This window comes from Myxocyprinus asiaticus, chromosome 44, assembly GCF_019703515.2.
Source record: "Myxocyprinus asiaticus isolate MX2 ecotype Aquarium Trade chromosome 44, UBuf_Myxa_2, whole genome shotgun sequence".
Lineage (NCBI taxonomy): Eukaryota > Metazoa > Chordata > Actinopteri > Cypriniformes > Catostomidae > Myxocyprinus > Myxocyprinus asiaticus.
The window spans coordinates 32,723,649-32,745,151 of record NC_059387.1 but is presented as its reverse complement, the minus strand read 5'-3'; the positions used below and the strand labels follow the sequence as shown (position 1 = coordinate 32,745,151).

The 21,503-nt window shown below is 37.5% G+C and overlaps 1 protein-coding gene across 1 annotated transcript; it reads right to left on the bottom strand.

Moving 5' to 3' along the window:
* Window positions 1-1,685: 1,685 nt before the first annotated feature.
* On the bottom strand, window positions 1,686-21,442 carry LOC127434133 (mitochondrial Rho GTPase 2-like). The gene is made up of 19 exons (XM_051686649.1): window positions 21,285-21,442; window positions 18,459-18,517; window positions 18,276-18,357; window positions 18,153-18,196; window positions 15,890-15,943; window positions 15,739-15,791; window positions 15,532-15,640; window positions 14,909-15,010; window positions 14,714-14,812; window positions 13,477-13,585; window positions 10,431-10,551; window positions 10,059-10,143; window positions 9,830-9,975; window positions 7,514-7,614; window positions 7,277-7,407; window positions 6,771-6,851; window positions 5,230-5,352; window positions 4,767-4,966; window positions 1,686-3,475 (listed from the first exon to the last, which is right to left on the bottom strand). The coding sequence occupies exons 1-19, from the start codon at window positions 21,319-21,321 to the stop codon at window positions 3,358-3,360; spliced, it is 1,854 nt and encodes a 617-aa protein (XP_051542609.1). The 5' UTR covers window positions 21,322-21,442; the 3' UTR covers window positions 1,686-3,357.
* Between the last annotated feature and the right edge of the window lie 61 nt (window positions 21,443-21,503).

The window sequence follows — 21,503 nt, the reverse complement described above, 5'->3', positions numbered from 1 at the left end:
ATGCAGAGTGGGTGAGGAGAAAGCACAATTTTAGAATTCTGAGCAAATTCACAATCAAATAAACTTTTTTCAAGCGCAAACTTGATTTTTGTTGAATTTATCTTTGCAAGAAGATACATTGCTTTACAAAATTGAGTTCAAGCACGTGCAAAATAACTTTTTGTGTGCTCAAAATATCATGCGCGTGCAGAATATTTTTTTGTGCTCAAAATATCATCTTGCGCATGCAAAATAACTTTGTGCGCTCAAAATTTCACCTTGTGCATGCAGAACATTTATTTTTTTTGCAATCAAAATATCATGCACATGCAGAACATATTTTTTTTTGTGCACTCAAAATTTCACCTTGTGCATGCAGAAATTTTTTATTTTTTTTTTGCAATCAAAATATCATCTTGCACATGCAGAACATTTTTTTTTTTTTTTTTTGCAATCAAAATATCATCTTGCACATGCAGAACATTTTTTTTTTTTTTTTTTTTTTGCAATCAAAATATCATCTTGTGCATGCAGAACATTTTTGTACGCTCTAAATATAATTTTGCACATCTTCTGAACTGAGGGGCATTTTTTGGCTCAATGCTGCCCCGCACTGTCTGGTCTGGGAACTTCATCAATGGCATTACGTGCGACATACTTCGTCTAAAACTATTTTGAACACTTTCTAATAATAAACGGTATACTTATTTAACCTAAAAACGTGCTTCATGTGGTAAAATCTAAATTAACCGGTTTTATTTAATTTAAAAATATTATTTAGCATCACTGAATCAACCTGACTACATTAGGTTACACCAACAAAACCAATTTTAATAGTTAGAATAAGTAGAAATAGCTCCTTAAGGTAACAATTCCAGGTTACCATGCACTTTTTAAAATGAAATAACAAGGTGATTAAAAATGAGGGGCCGGTTATAACATCCATACTTTCCCATGATACACTGGGGTCTATAAATCTAAGGCCACATTGAAAATAATAATAATATATTTAAACCTGGAAATAAACAAAGTTAGCCTTTTGAACATTTTTAAATGAAGAATTTTTTAAAGATTCTGCATTCATTTCACTAATCAAATGTAAGCAAAATCCTCAAATCATGCTGGATAACATGGATCAACAGATTTTACATGCCGCCTTTAAGTAAAAGGGTGGATGTACAAAATAATAAGAAATTCTTACATTTTTATTATGAAATTGTTTTGGATTTTATGGTGAAAATGCAATTTCACTTTTTTTAACCACATACAAGTTAACCTACAATCTTGATGTTACAAAAAATTACCCTTAATCATCCCATATGCTCCATCTATGCATATTGCATAGTGATCTTGAAACATGATGCTGTACCTAGCTCCAACAGTAATCAGATATGGGCTCACTGATACAGGCCATTACAATAAGAGGGCCTAGTCCAAATTTACATTTAGTGCCAAGGCATCTCTTCAACACCTTAAAATGTTAAAAACTGTATCCTATTACAGAAATGCACACATATAAATTGGTTAAATATAATGGTCTAGGCACAATGAGGTAGGTTTATAACTTCAAGCAAGAGTCTTTTAAACAGAAATCTGTAAAAGAAGCACAATGCCTTCACAAACAGAGGCAGTAAGCCAATCAGCTGCTTGCGCCGTGTCATATGACACCACATTTGCTGACATCACAGAGGACAGTAAACAAGATCACCAGAAAAAAAAGCTAGTTTATTACAAAATATTTCTATTAGAACACGCTGGCTCCATTCCAAGCATCTCATTTAATAGTGAGGCTGGAAGACCACAGTCACAAAGATACAAGCTTTCAGTACTTTAAAATTGGGCCCACCAACATTAACAGAAGTGATCCGTTTGGGTATTAATACTGAACAAGATAATTGACATTTTGAAAATTAAACTGACAAATCAGAACAGCCACAGAAATGCTTGCGTCCTCTTTTTACCCCCTCAATATTTTCAGGGTGATTCAAATGAATGAAAAAGACGGGGAGAGAATTTTTAGATTTGTGCTGATCCGACTAGTTTATAAAAAGGTTTAAACAAGTGTCTGATCATCTGAGATAATCGATAAACTGACAAAGTTCCTAGATAGATCCAGTATGGACGATCCTTCTAATTACAATCAGCGAGGCTGTTCTATACTGTTTATTCTGACCACTCATTTCCCTTTCTATCAATTACAGTGATGTAAGTAGTGATACCTGATTCTCTGTTTACTGTAACAATGGCATAACTCTGAACAGGACCATTATTCAGCATCAGAGCATTTACCTTAAAAATATCATTTACAATACACTTATTAACACCATCCATCTCTATTGTAATTTTAAAACAAAATCAGACATCATTCTCCCCTACAATTTAGGCCAATCTATTCTGAAAGTCATCAATGGATTTTGCCAAAACAATTAACATACATTTGTCAGTCATGGTCCACACACATTAATGTCCATCTGAAGGGCAGAAAATGGAAATGCAGAAGGACTGAGTTTTATTCTGTTTCAATTCAGCCAATTTTGATGATGTTCTAAATTTAGCATATTGTATATATTACAATTATAAAATGTATTTCTATCGAGCATATGTGGCATACTGTCAACTACCACAGAAAATAATTTCAACTCATACATCATTTTGAAAAGAAAACAAAAAGTGCCTTTCTGAATTATTTTTTTGTCTGTTTCTTTTTACAAACTGAGCTACGAATCGAAATTGTTTTATGTGATCAACAGCTCACAGATTCAGTTTAAGTTAGCGTTTAACCTGGAATTTTCCTTAAATTTCTTACATATTCTGAAACTGAATTGTAAATTATGTTACCTGAATTGGCCGAGTTAAAACTGAATAACTGACCCCAACACCGAGTTGTATTGAATATTCGTCCTATATGGTTCAGAGTTTGAACATATTCACATGAAATACATTCTTGATCCATTCTGATTTCTCTCTCTCTTAATTACATTTTTAACACATTTTAAATACAATTCAAAACACATGTCAGCTTGGAAAAAGCTCTCAATTTGGAAAAATGTTTCCTGGGGTCAAGCATGTAGATCATGAAGGTCAGGAAATTCATAATAAAAGCAAACCCATAAGTCTTTCCTCAATTTATGTGCATGTGTTTCTATGTGGAATCCTCTAGTTAACAATATCTAATTTAACAAAAACATTTGCTTACTTCTGTATGTTTGTCACTGTAACTAGTAGGGGTTCAGGCCCCGGTTCAAGCTCAAATGACTCTGTAAGGCCGAGACAGACAGCAATGAGTGAGAGTGTGTTTATCTGAATGCATTGCGGGTGTGTGTGTGTGTGTGTGTGTGTGTGTGTGTGTGTGTGTGTGTGTGTGTGTGTGTGTGTGCATTATTTGTGTCGGCTAAAGGCTCTGTAGAGAGCGAAGCCTAGCATGGCTGCTATTGTGGCGCCCAGAGTCACACGCAGCCAGAAAGACGTGCTGCTCATGTCTGATCCATTCAGGTGCCTGCAGACAGGAAGTGACAAAGAAACATTTAAGTACATTCAGTGACTTTTAGACTCCCTGATGACACACGTCCACCCACTTAAGGAGGCTTATTTTAGTCTGGCATCTAAAAAACTTTCGTCAACATGAAACTATTTTTGCAACCCATTTTACTTCCATAATCTGACGTATTTTGGAGTAAGATGTTATTTTTAACGTGGAAAAAATATTTAGGGTGGGACTGTATAATTATCCATCGAGAATGAAATAGATGGTGGTTAGGTGGTTGGAGAGGAGGGGTTGAAAAATAAAAGGCTTGGAAACATTAGTCAAAAAAGGAAATTTGATTTAGAGGCTGAGAAAGATATACATTTCGATGAAAGATTATGAAGTCAAACATTGTTTTCTTAGCAATAACATTCAATAATGAATCGTGCACAGTAACACCAGTAATGTGTATTAAAGGGATAGTTCACCCAAAAATGAAAATTCTTTCATCATTTACTCACCCTCATGCCATCCCAGTTGGGTATGTATTTCTTTCTTCTGCTGAAGACAAAGATTTTAGAAGAATATCTCAGCTCTGTAGATCCATACAATGCAAGTGAATGGTGACCAAAACTTTGAAGCTTCAAAAAGCACATAAAGGCAGCATAAAAGTAATCCATACGACTCCAGTGGTTTAATCCATGTCTTCATAAGCAACATGATAGGTGTGGGTGAGAAACAGACCAAAATTTAAGTCCTTTTTTCCTCTTAATCTCCACTTTCACTTTTACATCTGAAAGTGAATGTTAAAGTGGATACTGTTTCTCACCCACACCTATCATGTTTCATTTATAAGTTTCATTTATGTGCTTTTTGAAGCTTCAAAGTTCTGGTCACCATTCACTTGCATTGTATGGATCTACAGAGCTGAGATATTCTACTAAAATCTTTGTGTTCTGCAGAAGAAAGAAATACATACACAACTGCGATGGCATGAGGGTGAGTAAATGATGAAAGAACTTTCATTTTTGGGTGAACTATCCCTTTAAGAAAACATATAGGGTCAATTTTGATGTTTAAACAGCAGTTAAACTAATCAGTTAAACGATTATTTGAAATAATAATAATACATTTGACAATTACTAAATTAAATTTGGTAAGTCTTGGCATGTTTTCATCAGAATCACAAATTTTGGATTCCACTAAAAGCATACATTGGTTAACCTGCTATGTTATGATTTAGACAGAGAAATCTTTATAATCTTAACAAATGCACATTTTTAAACATATTATTTTGTGTATCAAAAGCTGTGTGTATACTTACGGGTACATGGCGGCCCAGGTGAGCTTGCTGTAGATGTGTGTGTGTGTGTTTGTGAGCAGTGTTGAGAAATGGAGAGGTGAAGGCAGCCGATGTTTGTAACAAAACTCAGACGGGCTCATCCCGTGATGCTGTTTAACTTCTATAAGATCAGCTTTAGAGCCCACCACCACACACGGGATCCCGCTGTCCATATAGTGCTGCTACAGATGACAAAAAAGCAGACTGATTTACCTGATGAAGGGTATCATACAGTGGAACATTTAAGAAAGGGAAAAGAATTCTGTCAAATAGGCACTCTGGAATAAATTACTCGCACAGTACTGATCTAATTTCTTAATGGTGCTTACGAATGCAAATAACCCGTGTCATACAGCAAATATGCATGTAATTATCTGTGTCAGAGTGTCTGTGAAGTATATACTACAGAGCTAAAGCATCTTGTGTATGTGCAGTCATTTCTTACCTTATATATACTAGCACAGTAATTGAATGAGTCTGGATCGCTGACATCATACATGAGACACGCCACATCACACGCCACATCTGCTGCTTTTAGGAACTCTGTTTCTACGTCAACCTCTTCCAGCTACATGAAATAACACACGTGTCAGACAAGAAAAAAACAACTACAGTTTGCGTAAAACTTGAGATGACACTTGAGTCAATGACGTGATGATTACTTTTTGTCCAGATCTATTGAGTTACTAAAAAAATAAAAATAAATAAAAATAAATAAAAATTTTTTTTATTAAAAATGCAATTCACACAAAACAATTACTTGAATACACCTCTGCTATGATGAACGTCAAAAAGGTTCAAAGTTTAAAGTTATTTTTTCTGGGGCTTAAAGTAAAAAATGTTTATTATATAAAAAAATAAAAAATAAGAAAAAAAAAGTGCCGCTGAGACGTTGGTATGAGTAGTTTGGAATAATATTTGTATTATTTTTCTTTACAAAAATTAGCATAATAAATAAAAAATATTAAATGTTAACTGTAAGCCAGTTGGAGTAATCAACATGGAAGTAGCCATTTTTTGTCATGTGACAAAATAATAAATGAATAATAAAAAAAAAAGAACACAACAAGGACGCTTTTAGACCCTCATGACAGTGTGTGAATTTTTTCAAAAATATCAGATATTTTGAAATTTGTATAAAAATGCACATTTTGTTAGGTCAAATGGGAAAACGTGATGTTTGTGACTCAAAAATTAATGTTATTTATTAAATAAAAAAAAAAAGATAAATAATTTTACCCTGAAAAATGTTTGAAAACTTTTTTTAAATGAATGATAACCTGTTTACTCCACACAAAAAAAAAAACAAAAAAAATAAAAAATAAAAAAGTATTTTAATAGGTTTTATTTGATGGTTATACCACATGACATTTAAGTAATAAAAACACTTTTTTGTATACAAATATTTTTATTTATTTATTTTTTAATTTTTTATTTTCTCCGCAATTTGGAATACCCAATCCCCAATGCGCTCTAAGTCCTCGTGGTGGCGTAGTGACTCGCCTCAATCCGGGTGGCGGAGTGGCGGAGTTGCCCCGCGTCGGAGACCGCCAATTCGCGCAATTTATCGCGTGGCTTGTTGAGCGCATTACCACGGAGACATAGCACGTGTGGAGGCTTCACGATATTCTCCGCGGCGTCCACGCACCCCACCGAGAGCGAGAACCACATTATAGCGACCACGAGGAGGTTAACCCAACGTGACTCTACCCTCCCTAGCAACCGGGCCAATTTGGTTGCTTAGGAGACCTGGCTGGAGTCACTCAGCACGGCCTGGATTCGAACTCACGACTCCAGGGGTGGTAGTCAGCGTCTTTACTCGCTGAGCTAACCAGGCCCACTAGAAATATTTTTCTAAATGTATGACACCAACATGGACACAAATGTTACACTTCTACAAACTTGTTACATGTTTTAAAATAGATTTTTAAAAGATTTCACATTTTTGTCATCTCAGACAACTTTATTAGTCAACGACCCACTTACTATTAGATACTTGTCCTGATTGGCTACTGAGACGCTGTTGATGGCATATACTGAAGGGGGACCAGGGTTGCAATCGTTTCTCTGAAAACAAACAAAATTCAGCATCATCATCACCTCTGTACACATTTGGTACATTTAAAATGCTACAATTGGCAGCAAATTAGATAAATATTTCCAAGACTGTGATAAGATCAAAGTTTTTAGAATAAAACGGTTTGAAACACAAATACTACCATCCGCTTGATGAAAAAACAACAATAAATAAAATAAATAGCAATAAATCCAATCTTTTTCATATTAAACTGTGATGAATGACAAGTTAACTAGTACGCTTTTTTTTGCGTCAACCTGGTTAGTTCCGCCCAGGCTGAAATCTTATTGGTCCAAAATCCCCTCCACAAAGCATTAAACATGAAAAACGTTTTGCACAACATGTTCGCTTTCAGTCAGGTCAGTAAAATTAGGTCAAACTGAAGTTTTGCTTTCAAGACGAGCCATTCGTTTACCTCAGCACTCCGCTGCAGAAAAGCTCGAAGGAAGTCGGTCTTTCCTGTTCCGCGAGGGCCGATCACTTTACAGAGGAACACAGTTCGCTGGGTCTGTCTCTTCTCCAGATCTAACGGCTTTTCCCTTGTTACTGAATCACACATACAGAAACAGACAGAAATACTCTGTAATCTCAGTCAGATCAAACAAACCAATGTACCTGAGTTTAAAGCAGGACTGGGTGTGAACCAGATTACCTGTGATGGCAGATGTCTGGGAGTCTTGCTCCATGAGAATCGGGTAGCCGAGGTAACCCAGATGCTCCAAACACCGGTGGACGTCCAGATATGCAGACAACCTGCAGGCAGTTCATTATGTGGCAGAGATTATGTATTTGGTTTAAAAGCTGAAATCACCACATCTGGAATGTGAATTAATGCTACAGCCTAAATAAGTAGTAAACTGTGGCTTTTTATTACAATCTACCGCTTCTGAAACTCATTTTGGTGCACAGTGTATTTATTTCTAGTTTTCAAAAACTTTCAAACTTAAAATAAACTTTAAGCTTAAAGGGATAGTTCATCCAAAAATGAAAATTCTCTCATCATTTACTCACCCTCATGCCTTCCCAGATGTGAGTAACTTACTTTCTTCTGCAGAACACAAATGAAGATTTTTATAAGATCATCTCAGGTCTGATGGTCCATACAATGCAAGTGAATGGCGACCAAAACTTTGAAGCTCCATAAAGCACATAAAGGCAGCATAAAAGTAATCCATATGACTCCATTGGTTTAATCCATGTCTTCAGAAGCAATATGATAGGTGTGGGTGAGAAACAGATCAATATTTAAGTTCTTTTTTACTATAAATCTCCACTTTCACATTGTTTTATTTTTGGCGATTCACATTCTTTGTGCATATCGCCACCTACTGGGCAGGGAGGAGGATTTATAGTTTTGGTCACCATTCACTTGCATTGTATGGACCTTCAGAGCTGAAATATTCTTCTAGAAATCTTAATTTGTGTTCTGCAGAAGAAAGTATGTCATACACATCTGGGATGGCATGAGGGTGAGTCAATGATGAGAGAATTTTCATTTTGGGTGACTATCCCTTTAATGTTTCTTCAAATTCAAGCACATTTAGCACTGGTGACTTCTAGAAAGTATTGTTTTTTTGGTTTTTTTTCTCCCAATTTGGAATGGCCAATTCCCAATGTGCTTTTAAGTCCTCGTGGTGGCGTAGTGATTCACCTCAGTCCGGGTGGCGGAGGACGAATCCCAGTTGCCTCCGCATCCGAGACCGTCAACCGCGCATCTTATCACGTGGCTTGTTGAGCGCATTGCCATGGAGACATAGCGCGTGTGGAGGCTTCATGCTATTCTCCGCGGCAACCACGCTCAACTCACCACGCGCCCCACCGAGAGCGAGAACCACATTATAGCGACCACGAGGAGGTTAACCCAACGTGACTCTACCCTCCCTAGCAACCGGGCCAATTTGGTTGCTTAGGAGACCTGGCTGGAGTCACTCAGCACGCCCTGGGATTTGAACTAGCGAACTCCAGGAGTGGTAGCCAGCGTCTTTACCACTGAGCTACCCAGGCCCCGAAAGTAAAGTATTATTAAAAAATGCATTATAGGAGATTTATGTCATTTCTGACAGTCATGGAAATTCTGTATTGTGTTAAATAGACTTTTGTGCTGGAAATGACAATTAAAAATAAAATAAAATAAAAAAATAGACAACTCCTTTGTCTTGCTAAGGCTAATTTCCTAGCTATCATTTTATTTATCCTAAACACACACAATTAAATCATATTTTCACACTTTTTCCATAATCTGGCAATCTGTTTAAATAAAAAAATAATAATAATAATAAAAAAAAAATAAAAAATAAAAAACTGTGAAATATAATTGTCTAAAGTTGAAGAAACATGTATTTAGGTGACTACATCTACCCTGCAACATTTACATTATTTGTTATATTTAAAGGAGCACAGATTAAGACATTTTGCTGATAATTATTTATATGACATGGCAGATAACTGATATGATGGCTGATATTATAAATCTGTACCATAATGCCTTTCTTATTTTATTTATTTATTATTATTATTTAAAAAATAAACAATTTTACAATCATTAAATTAAATCAGCCATTAAAACTTTACAATGTACACTAGAAAAGATGGATAACTGTTTAGTACTTTCGAACTTGTTTTGATTTGGAAAAGTAAGCCATGACATTATCTGCTCACAAATTCAGTCAAATCTGATGATGCTCATAATTATAAATAAAATAATCTATAAAATGTATCAAATACCGATATGGTCACCGTTATACAAAATCATAAAGCACTAGTCAAATCCAAATGGTTTACTGTCTCTTTGTGCTGTGTCTCATGGCACAACATGATTTACCTAAGTAGGACATGAATCAACATCGTTTTTAAAACCAATTAACCAATCAGTACCAACCATAGCCCTGGAACAACAAACAAACACGTTTTACTAGGTTTAATCATGTTAAACGTGTTATGCAGTTCAATTTTCTCTTCTTTCACTCACATCCACTGACAGAAGTAGCCAGGTTGAGATATATAGTTCTCTTCTGTTATGGGGATGTTACTGTACACTGACGGGCCCCAGGGCATGTAGGGTAAAACACTAAACAGATTTCTCAACTCTGCGGGAGAGAGAGCCGAGTCCTTATCCTATGAGAGAGAGACACTATCATTAGACCAATGAAACTCTATAAGTTCATTAGAAGGTGAAATCCATTAGTGTGATTGCTCACCTCATCATACTTATCAAATAGTTTCTGCAGGAACTGTTGACCCAGATCATTCAACTCTGTCGTACAACCGACAGGTACTCTCAATCTAAAAGCACACACATACATTCACTTAAAATCAGATATCTTGAGGCAATCAAATGCTTTTGCACTTAAAAGGATAGTGCACCCAAAAATGAAAATTCTGTCATTGTAAACTAGTATGTATGAAGGAAAAAAGATGCAAGGAAACTTACATTCTGCCTAACATCTCCTTTTGTGTTCAGCGTAAGAAAGAAAGTCATATGGGTTTGAAATAACACGAGGGTGAGTAAATGATGACAGAATTTACATTTTTTGGGTGAACTATACCTTTAAATATACAGACAGACATACTGTGGGTAGAGGTAGTCGTCTGTCAGTTCCAGTGTGTCATCGTAGCCAAATTTGCGCAGGATGGTCCAGGTAGTCTCATGACGTCCTCTCTGGATAAAGAGTGTGTTTAAAAACAGGAACCCTACAGAACACACACACAGGGGATGTGACAGTGTTGACAATCATAAAAACAAAAAAGACAAAAAAATAAAATACATTTTAACAAAAAACTAAACTGAAAATAAAAAGGAAAAACTAAACCAATTTAAAATGGCAAAAATAAAACATTCAATACTAACATAACCTTACAGCATTCCTAAAGCTTCTTTTTGTCTTACACTGTTTAAACCTGGACTCTCTTGCGTAAGGAATATAAATACTTTCTTGCTGTGCACAACTTCAGCCCTGCCCCTAGGAGCCTGTTTTGAACCGTCCTCGCCGTGCACTTCACCCCAGATGCCGTTTGCCATTCTTTTTGTAGGTCACTTGATATCATCCTACGGTTGTTGAGTGTTGAGTCTTCGAATGAGTTGCCGGTCATCCCGGTCAGTGAAGAGTTGTTTTCGCCGTCTGTCAGTCTGTAGCTTTGTTGTCCCCAATGTCTGCTGCTTGACCTTGTTCTTATGAACCGCCGTCTTTGAAATTTTAGGGATGATGATCTGGGGGTGCTTCAGCAAGGCTGGAATCGGGCAGATTTGTCTTTGTGAGTGGTGCATGAATCAAGCCACATTCAAGGTTATCCTGGAAGAAAACTTGCTTCCTTCTGCTCTGACAATGTTCCCCAACTCTGAGAATTAGTTTTTCCAGCAGGACAGTGCTCCATGCCACACAGACAGGTCAATCAAGGTGTGGATGGAGGACCACCAGATCATGGCCAGTCCAATCTCCAGACCTGAACCCCACTGAAAACCTCTGGAATGTGATCAAGAGGAAGATGGATGGCAACAAGCCATCAAACAAAGCTGAGCTGCTTGAATTTTTGTGCCAGGAGTGGCATAAAGTCACCCAACAGCAATGTGAAAGACTGGTAGAGAGCATGCCAAGACGCATGAAAGCTGTGATTGAAAAATCAGGGTTATTCCACCAAATATTGATTTCTGAACTCTTCCTAAATTAAAATATTAGTATTGTGTTGTTTAAAAATGAATATGAACTTGTTTTCTTTACATTACTCGAGGTCTGAAAACACTGCATCTTTTTTGCACTGTTATTTTGACCAGTTTCATTTCCTGCAAATAAATGCTCTAAATGACCATTTGTGTGGGGGAATTTGGGAGAAATTTTGTCAGTACTTTATAGAATAAAACAAAAATGTTCATTTTACTCAAACACATACCTATAAATAGTAAATCCAGAGAAACTGATAATTTTGCAGTGGTCTCTTAATTTTTTCCAGAGCTGTATTTACTTTATTTTGATAATACCAAATACTGACTCAATTCAGTACCCATACGCTGTCTTGTTTGGCGGCTGCTTTCCACCAGCACTCATGTATGTGCACGCAGGGGCGTAGTTTCCAGCGGGAATGGAGGGGAGGTAACCCCCCCAATAATCAAAACAAGCAAGTACAACCCCCCCCCCCCCCAATATTTATACCATGATCAATGGAAAAATTTAGATGCCTCATGCTGCATCCCCCCAATATTCAAGCCAAATCTACGCCCTTGTGTGCATGCATGCAAGAATATCACTCGTGATTGCGGCTGTCAACAGAGTCTGAATGGTCAAAATGCATGTCATGGTGAGATATTAGAAACTGCGTTGAAAGTTGTTTCATCCAGATGCGGTAAGGACCAAATATTAAAATATATAACCCTGAAAACAGAGTAATATAAACAGATGTGGTTGAGCAATTTGCAAACTTTAAGTAACGACATTTGCATTTTTTTGCTAAACTCTTTTATTAAGACACGACGCCATGAGCCTGGCAAACTTTGGCAAGTCTAGCAATTCATTTTTTTCTCATAAGCACATATTTTAGCCTATTTATAGCCAGCTAACATCTGAACAAGCTTAAAACATCCGGCGAATCAATAATAGACAAACAATGGCAAGCCGAAAGGGACAAAAATTGTTTTAAAAAGCATATTTATAAAAAAGCACATATTGTAATGTACATAGTGTTAAAAGCACGCAACTGTTCTTTGAGGGTTTCTGGAGCTTAGACAAAAGTTAGCGGGACCTTTTAGTTTTAGTTTCAATGATTTTTAAAGATTTACTATATAAATGACACCTCACAGATGTAGCATTTCAACTTTTATTATAAAGTGTATTATATTCCGATATTTCTTCAAAAGGATGGCCCATACGTATCCACAGAGGTCTAGGCTAAGCCCCGAATATTCACTGATCCTACAAACGCCCCTGCTGACTACCACCCCTGGAGTTGCAAATTCGAATCCAGGGGGTGCCTGGGCAATTAGCCCAGTTGCTAGGCTGGGTAGAGTCACGTGGGTTACCTTCCTTATGGCCGCTATGTGGTGGTTCTCGCTCTCGGTGGAGCACGAGGCGAATTGTGCGTGCATGTTGCGGTAAATAGCGTCAGCGTCCAAACATGTTAAAAGTCTCCTTAACACACTCAGCAAGTCATGTGATAAGATGCGTGGGCTGAAGGTCTCGGAAGCGGAGGCACCCCGCCACCCCACCAGTTATTGTGCCACCACGGGGAACTAGAGAGTATTGGCAATTGGGTATGCTAAATTGGGGAGAACAAGGGATATTTCAATATCACGATTAAATCAAATGATTGTGTTAAGGTGATGTAATAATCGCTAATTTTATTCAGTTAATATGCACTAAAATATTTACAGATAATTGCACTTGTACATCAATGACACAAATTATTTGTAAGCTTTTTATTGCAAAACAACACATAAAACGCAGTAAATGGCATCAACATTTTTGAGAAAAGCTGCAGCAAATTCAATCATTTTGGGCTGCAATAATCAAGAAAAAGTCCTGCGAAATCCTGGTGGGGCTAGTTAATTTTAAATGAGAGAGAGAGAGAGAGAGAGAGATGTGTGTGTGTGTGTGTGTGTGTGTGTGTGTGTGTATACGCGCGAGTTACCGTTGAGTGTGAGTCCGTTGTCCTGCACTCCATCACTGGTGTTCTTCCACACAACTGTTTTCACGTCCTCTAAAGCTTGAGGAGCGAGTGGATTCCCAAAACATAATTTCTACACACACACACACACACACACACACACACACACACACACACACACACAAATTCAGATCTCATTACGCCATACAAAACAATGGTAGATTCATATTTTATTTAATGTTAGTTACTTAAACTATTATTTAGCAAAACTACGATACATTTGTTAAAGTCAACATGAAATCAAAATGGACCTTACACACTTCCTTTGTAAATGTTCCTGGTCTTATCAGGGCTTTTCACACATCTTCTTTTTAAATCCTGCATTTAACCCTGAATATAGCAACGTTTAACTCTTGTAATTTTAAAGGGGTGTTAGCCATGGTCTAAGGGGGTATTGCCCCCCCTAGATTTCCCTTGTGCACACCCTAAAACTTCCAGACCAATGCCGAAACACTATCAACGGGGACCAACCCAAGTGCAATTACCCCGTCCCCCCCAAAAATCAATTTGCCCCCCCAAAGTTCACATCCTAGTACCACCACTGGTGTTGGCTTTTAACCCTGGGTTATAAAAGCAATTGTAAGCACTGCATTTGTGGGGTTAGCCCTGCATTGCGATGCCAAAGGTATACAGTGAGAAACGATGCAGTCTTGGAATATTTCAGAAAATATTTTGCAGTATGTTGTTTCAGAAGACGAAAGACAAACAGAGCGGATTTGCTTGGCAACGTTTCCACAGATACGCAGTTCCACTGATAAGCAGTTAACATGTTGTGTGCTGTCACAAGCTATTAAGAATGACCCTGGGTTAACGATTTCAAGTTTAGAAAGACCACTGTGAACGATTCATCAATGCATGTTATTCTAATAAAATGTTTTGTTTGTTTTCATAAACAATCAAAATGTAACAACTTTCTCCACCTTCACAAGAACTTTTCTGCTTACATCAGCAAGGCTGCATGCATGGGAAAAACATAATATTAACCAACATCATAGCCTATCATCCATCCAATCAAATCCCAATGAATAAAATCAGTCCCGCCTTACATTAATTCCAGCTGAATATCTGCTTTCATTCAAACATGTTGCATTTGAGAAGTTACTTGTGTTGCAAATGCTGTTCTGTGTTGTTGTTTTTTTAATTATATTCCCATTGTAAAAGCTGATACAGGTAAAACCCACACTGCTGTTTGTATGCTCACCTGAAAGCAGTTCAGTTCAGCATCACTGAGAATGTGATCGTTATCCTGATCAGAGATACTGAAGATCCGACTCAGAGCGTGCACGCACTGCGGCTTCAGCTGCACAAACACGCAGAAGAAATACAGAAACAATCATAATGCTCCCAAGCATGAGTGTATGTCCGTGAGAAGACATGCAGAGGAGTTTGTGTGTACCTGTTTGTCTTCAGGGTCATAGAGTGGAGCAGTCGGGTGTAGAACGGCTTTTTGAGCATAGTAGAAAAGCTCTGAAATATTCTTCAGATTCTTAGCAGAGCACTGTGGACACAGACACACACCATATTATAATAACTGCACAATAGATTTTTTTTCCTTAAGCATTCACAATTACAGAAGCAGGACACTGGCTGTGATTTACAACATAGTGAACAGCATTTTTGAGCATCATTCACACATTTAAAGAGTTTAAACACATCTATGAGTTGCGAATATGCTAAGTAGGCAGCTCACTAGGTTTTACAACAGCCATTAAAGGAATGTTCTGGGTTCAATGCAATGCAATCCATTAATCATGGTTGTGCATGCAAATAAATTCTAATCTACACACTATGCTGCAGACTATAGAGTTTAAGAGTGTTGGAAAGTTATTTCTGTGTATACGTGTACCGGTCAGACTTCAACTGAACACCTCTAACAGTCAACCTCCATGAACATCATTTAAACGCTCTACTAACATGCACAGACACTTGAAGGGTTTGCCTGCTGTGTCTATTAAGGGAAAGTGGCATCACAGTGCTTATGGTCAACATTTGTTTGTGTGTGTTGTCAGTGGCTCTGACCTCCACACAGGTCTCGATCTCAGAAAACTTGTTCATGATTGGAAGGATGGTTTCCATGGAGCTGCCAGAGCGAAGGTCAGACTTGTTGCCTACTAGGATAATGGGAATCCTAAGGTGAAAAAAAGAGACATTTTACATGAGACATTTTAAAACGCAGATGTATTTACACAGTGGCCAGAGAAGACACACTGAACATACAAAACGTACTTGCTTCCTTTTTCAGCTCCTCCGTTCACCAGAGGGATCCATTTAGTCCTGATCTGAGAGGAATTTTTTTTTTACAAAACAGTTTAGAGAATACAAGAGAAAATGTGAGGAAAAATACTGAAATAAGAGTCAAGGACACACTGATTGATACCTTGTCAATGGTTTCTTCTTGTGTGACATCATAAACCACACACACGACATTGGCCTACAGAGGAGATGACATAATAAACATTCATAATGAGCATTAGGGGAGGAAATTTACAAAATAAAATGATGCTTTAATGAAAACGTGGCCTTTCTATTATGTAGTAACTGTTTTATAAAAGCAATAAGTCGCCTGACGCCGTGCTATTTAGAGCGCAACAGTGCCCGAATTTTTCAGCCGTCTCGGTTCCGGAAGTATCTTCCCTATTAATTTTTTTTCATAGGGATTTCGTAAAATTCTTCATCTTTCAAGAGTTGTAAGCAATGAACCTAACCAACCAGCACCGAGGTGAATCACAACATTACAAACTTTGATTTGAAGCAAGAAAGTATTTGAAATTTATGTTATTTTTTTATTGACGTAATCGAAAGAAAAATGACAGTAATGTATAAATTTATCGATTTTAAGTTGCTGTACTACTACAGCAAGTACAGAAACAATATTTTAAATATATTGCAAAATATTCAGATACAAATATATAAGTAGTTTGAGAGTGTAGGGAGAACGACTTGATTGTGTCACACACAGTGTGTCATGGGAGTGGGTGGCTGCTGCAGAGCTCTTTTGGCGTGCTTTGTTTGCTGCTATTCTCTGATTGGTGGATCGTTTTCTTAACACTTCATTGCAGTTCTCAGTGCAGTTCTCCACCAGGAATTTTGCTATTTTGAAATAACATGGCCTGATGGCTTCAACAGAAGCATTTACCCTCTATTAACAACCACAGAGCTTGCAGTAGGTCTGTCTTCGAAGGTTTAGAAGTAGAGCTGTCAATCGATAAAAATTTGTAATCAAATTATTTACATATGCCGATTAATTAATCGGATTAAATCCCCTCAAATAACAATTCAATATATAATGATCAAATCATTGTAAATAGTTATATTTAAATCATTATAAATACATATATATTTTAAAAATAATACTTTAGATATGTAAAATTCCTTACATAATTATGACAGATGACTAAAGCATTGATAAAAAAAAAAAAAGTGGCTTTAGAAGGCAATACATTTATTTCCATATTTTTGCACATTAGTCTATCATTGGCCTACAGTCCACAGCAATCCATTTTGCTATTGAATTCGTCAACCTGTCAGAGATAGACTTATTATAAGGGCTTTTCTAAGGACACTCAAAGTACACATGCGTCAGACAAACACTTTTGTCGCGGTGCGTCATAAACACTGTTTTTAGGTCGCTGTGTCAAGTTAAACGTAGTTTCAAACTGACGGGGGCCTGGGTAGCTCAGTGGTAAAATATGCTGGCTATCACCCCTGGAGTTTGCTATTCCATGGCATGCTGAGTGGCTCCAGTCAGGTCTCCTAGGCAACCAAATTGGCCCGGTTGCTAGGGAGGGTAGAGTCACATGGGGTAACCTCCTTGTGGTCGCTATAATGTGGTTCGTTCTCGGTGGGCCACGTGGTGAGTCGGCGTGGTTGGCGTGGTTGCCGCGGTGGATAGCATGAAGCCTCCACACGCGCTATGTCTCCATGGCAACGCGCTCAACGTGCGCAGGTTGACAATCTCAGACGCGGAGGCAACTGGGATTCGTCCTCCGCCACCCGGACTGAGGAGAATCACTACGCCACCACGAGGACTTAAAAGCACATTGGGAATTGGGCATTCCAAATTGGGAGAAAAACAACAACTTTTTAAACTTAGAATAACACATTTCGAGATCACTGCCATTCAGAATTGCACTCTGTCCAGCTGTGTTTGGGCGCGAGAAAGCGTTCTCATCTTGTGCTGTCGCTAGTGTCAAGCAAGTGTGTTTTGTTGCATAAACAGCTGGAGTTTTGCTTACTGCCCCCTGCTGAAAACAGGTGGTACTTCAAAATTATATTGCACCGATGGATATTGCATATTATAGTCCAAGGACATGATTAATTGCGTTAATTTGTTCAGCACGTTATTTTTTATATCATTAATTGCACCAAATTAATGTGTTAAATCGACAGACTTATTTATAAGATATCATTAATAATCAATTCCCCCTATGGAAAAAAAAATGTATGTGATTTTTTACTTTCGGCACGTGACTGTTGCTCTCTATTGTGCATATAGTTACGTCGGCAGGGGTGGCACCAAATAACACCCTTTAGCTGTGCCTGTATTTACAAGACAGCATGATCTCTCATACCCTATTGCTTACAGTATTTATGGTGCATCTCAAAAAGACACAATGTGAAATTCATAGGTAAAGTCTCACCTTTACGATTTCTTCTCTCAACACATCCTCAGATTGCTCACTTTCTGTAGTGAAACCAAGAGTGTTAGTACAATTTTGCAGGGTGAATTTCAAGTAACTTTTCGCACATGCACCAGCACAGACCTGAATAGTCGACTATATGTGTGGGCACTTTCTCAGGTGTGACATCTGCAGGTATGGTGATCTCCTCTGCTCTGAGAGGAACCTGATGGCAAAAACAAATCATCTTCTTCCAGCTGCACCATTTACACACAGCTGCCATGCTGTATTAACAGAGAGGATTATAGGTAAACCAGTCAAACTCACCTGATCAGGAAACTCCTCTCCAACCAGAGACATGATAAGAGAGGTCTTCCCCACTTTGGCTAGAGGAAAAAAAACAAATAAGACATTCACTTCGTTTTATTTTACTCCGTACAGATTTATTCCCAACAGCTCACTTGACTTCATAGTAATATATAGGTGAGACGTAACATGATTAATGACTGCACCGCAATAACGAACTCTGTTGCCCTGATTCCTTTGGCAAATCTCTGTGATGTACTACTATTTTGAGTGGCAGTGGATGAAAACTCAATCAGATTTATTTCCAGTTTGATGCTAATGGGTCACTGACAAATAAGGTTGTCTGAGGTGTTAAAAATAAAAAATCATTTAAAAAAATGTTGTAAAATCTTTACAGCATTTTCTACAAAAAAGTGATTTAATGACTGAAAATATGTCATGTGGTGTAACCATCAAGTAAAAAGTATTAAAATACTTTTCTTGCATCTTGAATACATGAGAGTGTACAAAACATTATCATTAATTTCAAGAAGATTTCAAACATTTATTCAAGCTAAAAAATATCTTTTCTTAATAATTAGTAATATTACAAAAAATTCTCAGAGTTTTCTCACAGTTACATCGCATGACCTGAACAAAATGTGCCTTTTCAAAAAAAAAAAAAAAATCACACAAAGTGATGCGTGTCTAAATGTGTCCGCTCTGTTTTAGGGTTTTCGTAAATATAAACAACAAAACGGCAAACTAAGTGTTGGTGATACCACATGACTTTGATTTGGTGTACAAAAGTGCTTTTAAATGTTAATAATATTTTAAAACACAATTGTTTCACAGCTTTTTTTTTAAAAGAAATAATCATTCTGCACAACTCATGCCAACATTTCTTTTTTCAAGAATTTCAAATTTTAATGAGACTTTGATTTTTTTTTACCCTGTCTCTGGACAGTTACACCACATGACTTTTTTATTTATTTATTTATTTTTACTTTAAGCCTCAGAAAAAATATCAAAATGGCATTAAACTCAGAAACTGAAAATATGCTAATCAAAGAAGAGGTGTATTTAAGTTATTGTTTTGTGTGAATTGCAGTTTTTTAATGTATTTTTGAATAGTTTAATAGATCTGGACAAAAAAAATTTGCATCATGTTTTTGACCCAAATATTTCTTTGTTTTCAACAGTGCTGACAGTATACAGTATGTGTGTGTGTATATATATATATATATATATATATATATATATATACACACACACACACACACACACACACACACACAGGGCTGCCCATATGGGAGGAAAAAGGGACAGCTTTCAGGGGCCCAGCCACTGAGGGGGGCCCAAGAGAGATAGATCAAGTTCCTCGATAGAGCTACGTCATCCGGTGATCGCCCGTGCGCGCACATTGCCCACGATCCAACAAATAATGGTGCAGAATAGCATCTCCGAATGCACAACATGTCAGACCTTGAGACAGATGAGCTACAACAGCAAAATACCACATCGGGTTCCACTTCTGTCAGCCAAGAACAGAAAACTGAGGCTGCAGTGGGCCTACCATTTGTGCATCTCAGCAGAAATCCAGATTTGTCAGACCAGGTGATGTTTTTCCAATCATCTACTGTCCAGTTTTGGTGAGCCTGTGCCCACTGCAGCCTCAGTTTCCTGTTGTAAGCTGACAGTAGTGGTACCCGGAGGGGTCTTCTGCTGCTGCTGTAGCCCATCCGCCTCAATGTTCGACATGTTGTATGTTCAAAAATGCTTTTCTGCATAGAACTATTGTAACGTGTGGTTATTTGGGTTACTGTCACCTTCCTGTCAGCTTGGACCAGTCTGGCCATTCTCCTCTGACCTCTGTCATAAACAAGCCATTTTCACCCACAGAACTGCCGCTGGATGTTTTTCGCACCATTCTTTATACACTCTAGAGACTGTTGTGTGTGAAAATCCCAGGAGATCAGCAGTTACAGAAATACTCAAACCAGCCCATCCGGCACCAACAATCATGCCACGGTCCAAATCAATGAGATCACATTTTTTACCCATTTTGATGGTTGATGTGAACATTAACTGAAGCTCCTGACCCGTACCTGCTGATTTTATGCACTGCATCCACACGATTGGCTGATTAGATAATCACATGAATAAGTAGGTGTACAAGTGTACCTAATAAAGTGGTCTGTGAGTGTGTGTAATTATATATATATATATATATATATATATATATATATATATATATATATATATATATAGACAGACACACAGACTGACAGACAGATAGTAGTCAGCACTGGTAAAGGAGAAGAAATATCAAACTGGCAATAAATCGAAATATGTTTGGATATGTGACATCTGTCAACTGTCTAACTTTTATAAAATAGCTCTTATGAACAAGAAGGTAACAGGAAGTTAATAAAGATGCCCTCCAAAAAATGTGTCACTTTACAGGTGTTCTACTTGATCTCCTTGACTATGTGCTAGTGAACTCTCTCTAGGTTTGTCACACGTGCTGATGTTTTTTGTTTACAATTCATGCTCGTCTGATGTTTAACTAAGCACAAACTTCTCGCCCTAATGATAGTCACCATAGCAAAACCTACATTATCAATTCACAAAAATAAATAAATAAATAAATAAATAAATAAAGTGACTTTTCATATGAATTTCATTTCACGCGATGTCTAACACCTGAATAAAATGTAAACCGAAATAAAACGCAAAATTAACTAAGTCAAGTGAGTAGTGTGTGTACTTCAGTCTCATTCTGCAGTAGCTCAAGGTTGTGGGTTATGCTAACTTTCCTTTAACTGTCACATTTAGTTGTTTTGACATTTTAAAAGAGCATCTTACGTTCCCCCAGCAGCAGTATCCGGACATCGCGTTTCATTTCACTCCACTCTCTGTTCAGATTCCCGTCAAGTTGTGTTTATCTTGTGCTAAAACTTCAACCCGATTCAAAACTCTGTGCTACTTTCTTGCTAGCTCCATTCCAGTCAGAGAAACTGGCAGCGCTGTGTACTTCCGGTTGGAGCCAAAATGTGGCGCCCTCTGCTGATATAGGCGTGGGTT

Coding starts and splice junctions, on each gene's coding strand:
- LOC127434133 (XM_051686649.1), bottom strand. CDS start 21,321: ATGAAACGCGATGTCCGGATACTGCTGCTGGGGGAAC. Junction 14,813..14,908: donor ATGACCCTGAAGACAAACAG/GTACACACAAAC, acceptor GTGTTTGTGCAG/CTGAAGCCGCAGTGCGTGCA. Junction 10,144..10,430: donor GACGACTACCTCTACCCACA/GTATGTCTGTCT, acceptor GTGTGCTTTTAG/ATTGAGAGTACCTGTCGGTT.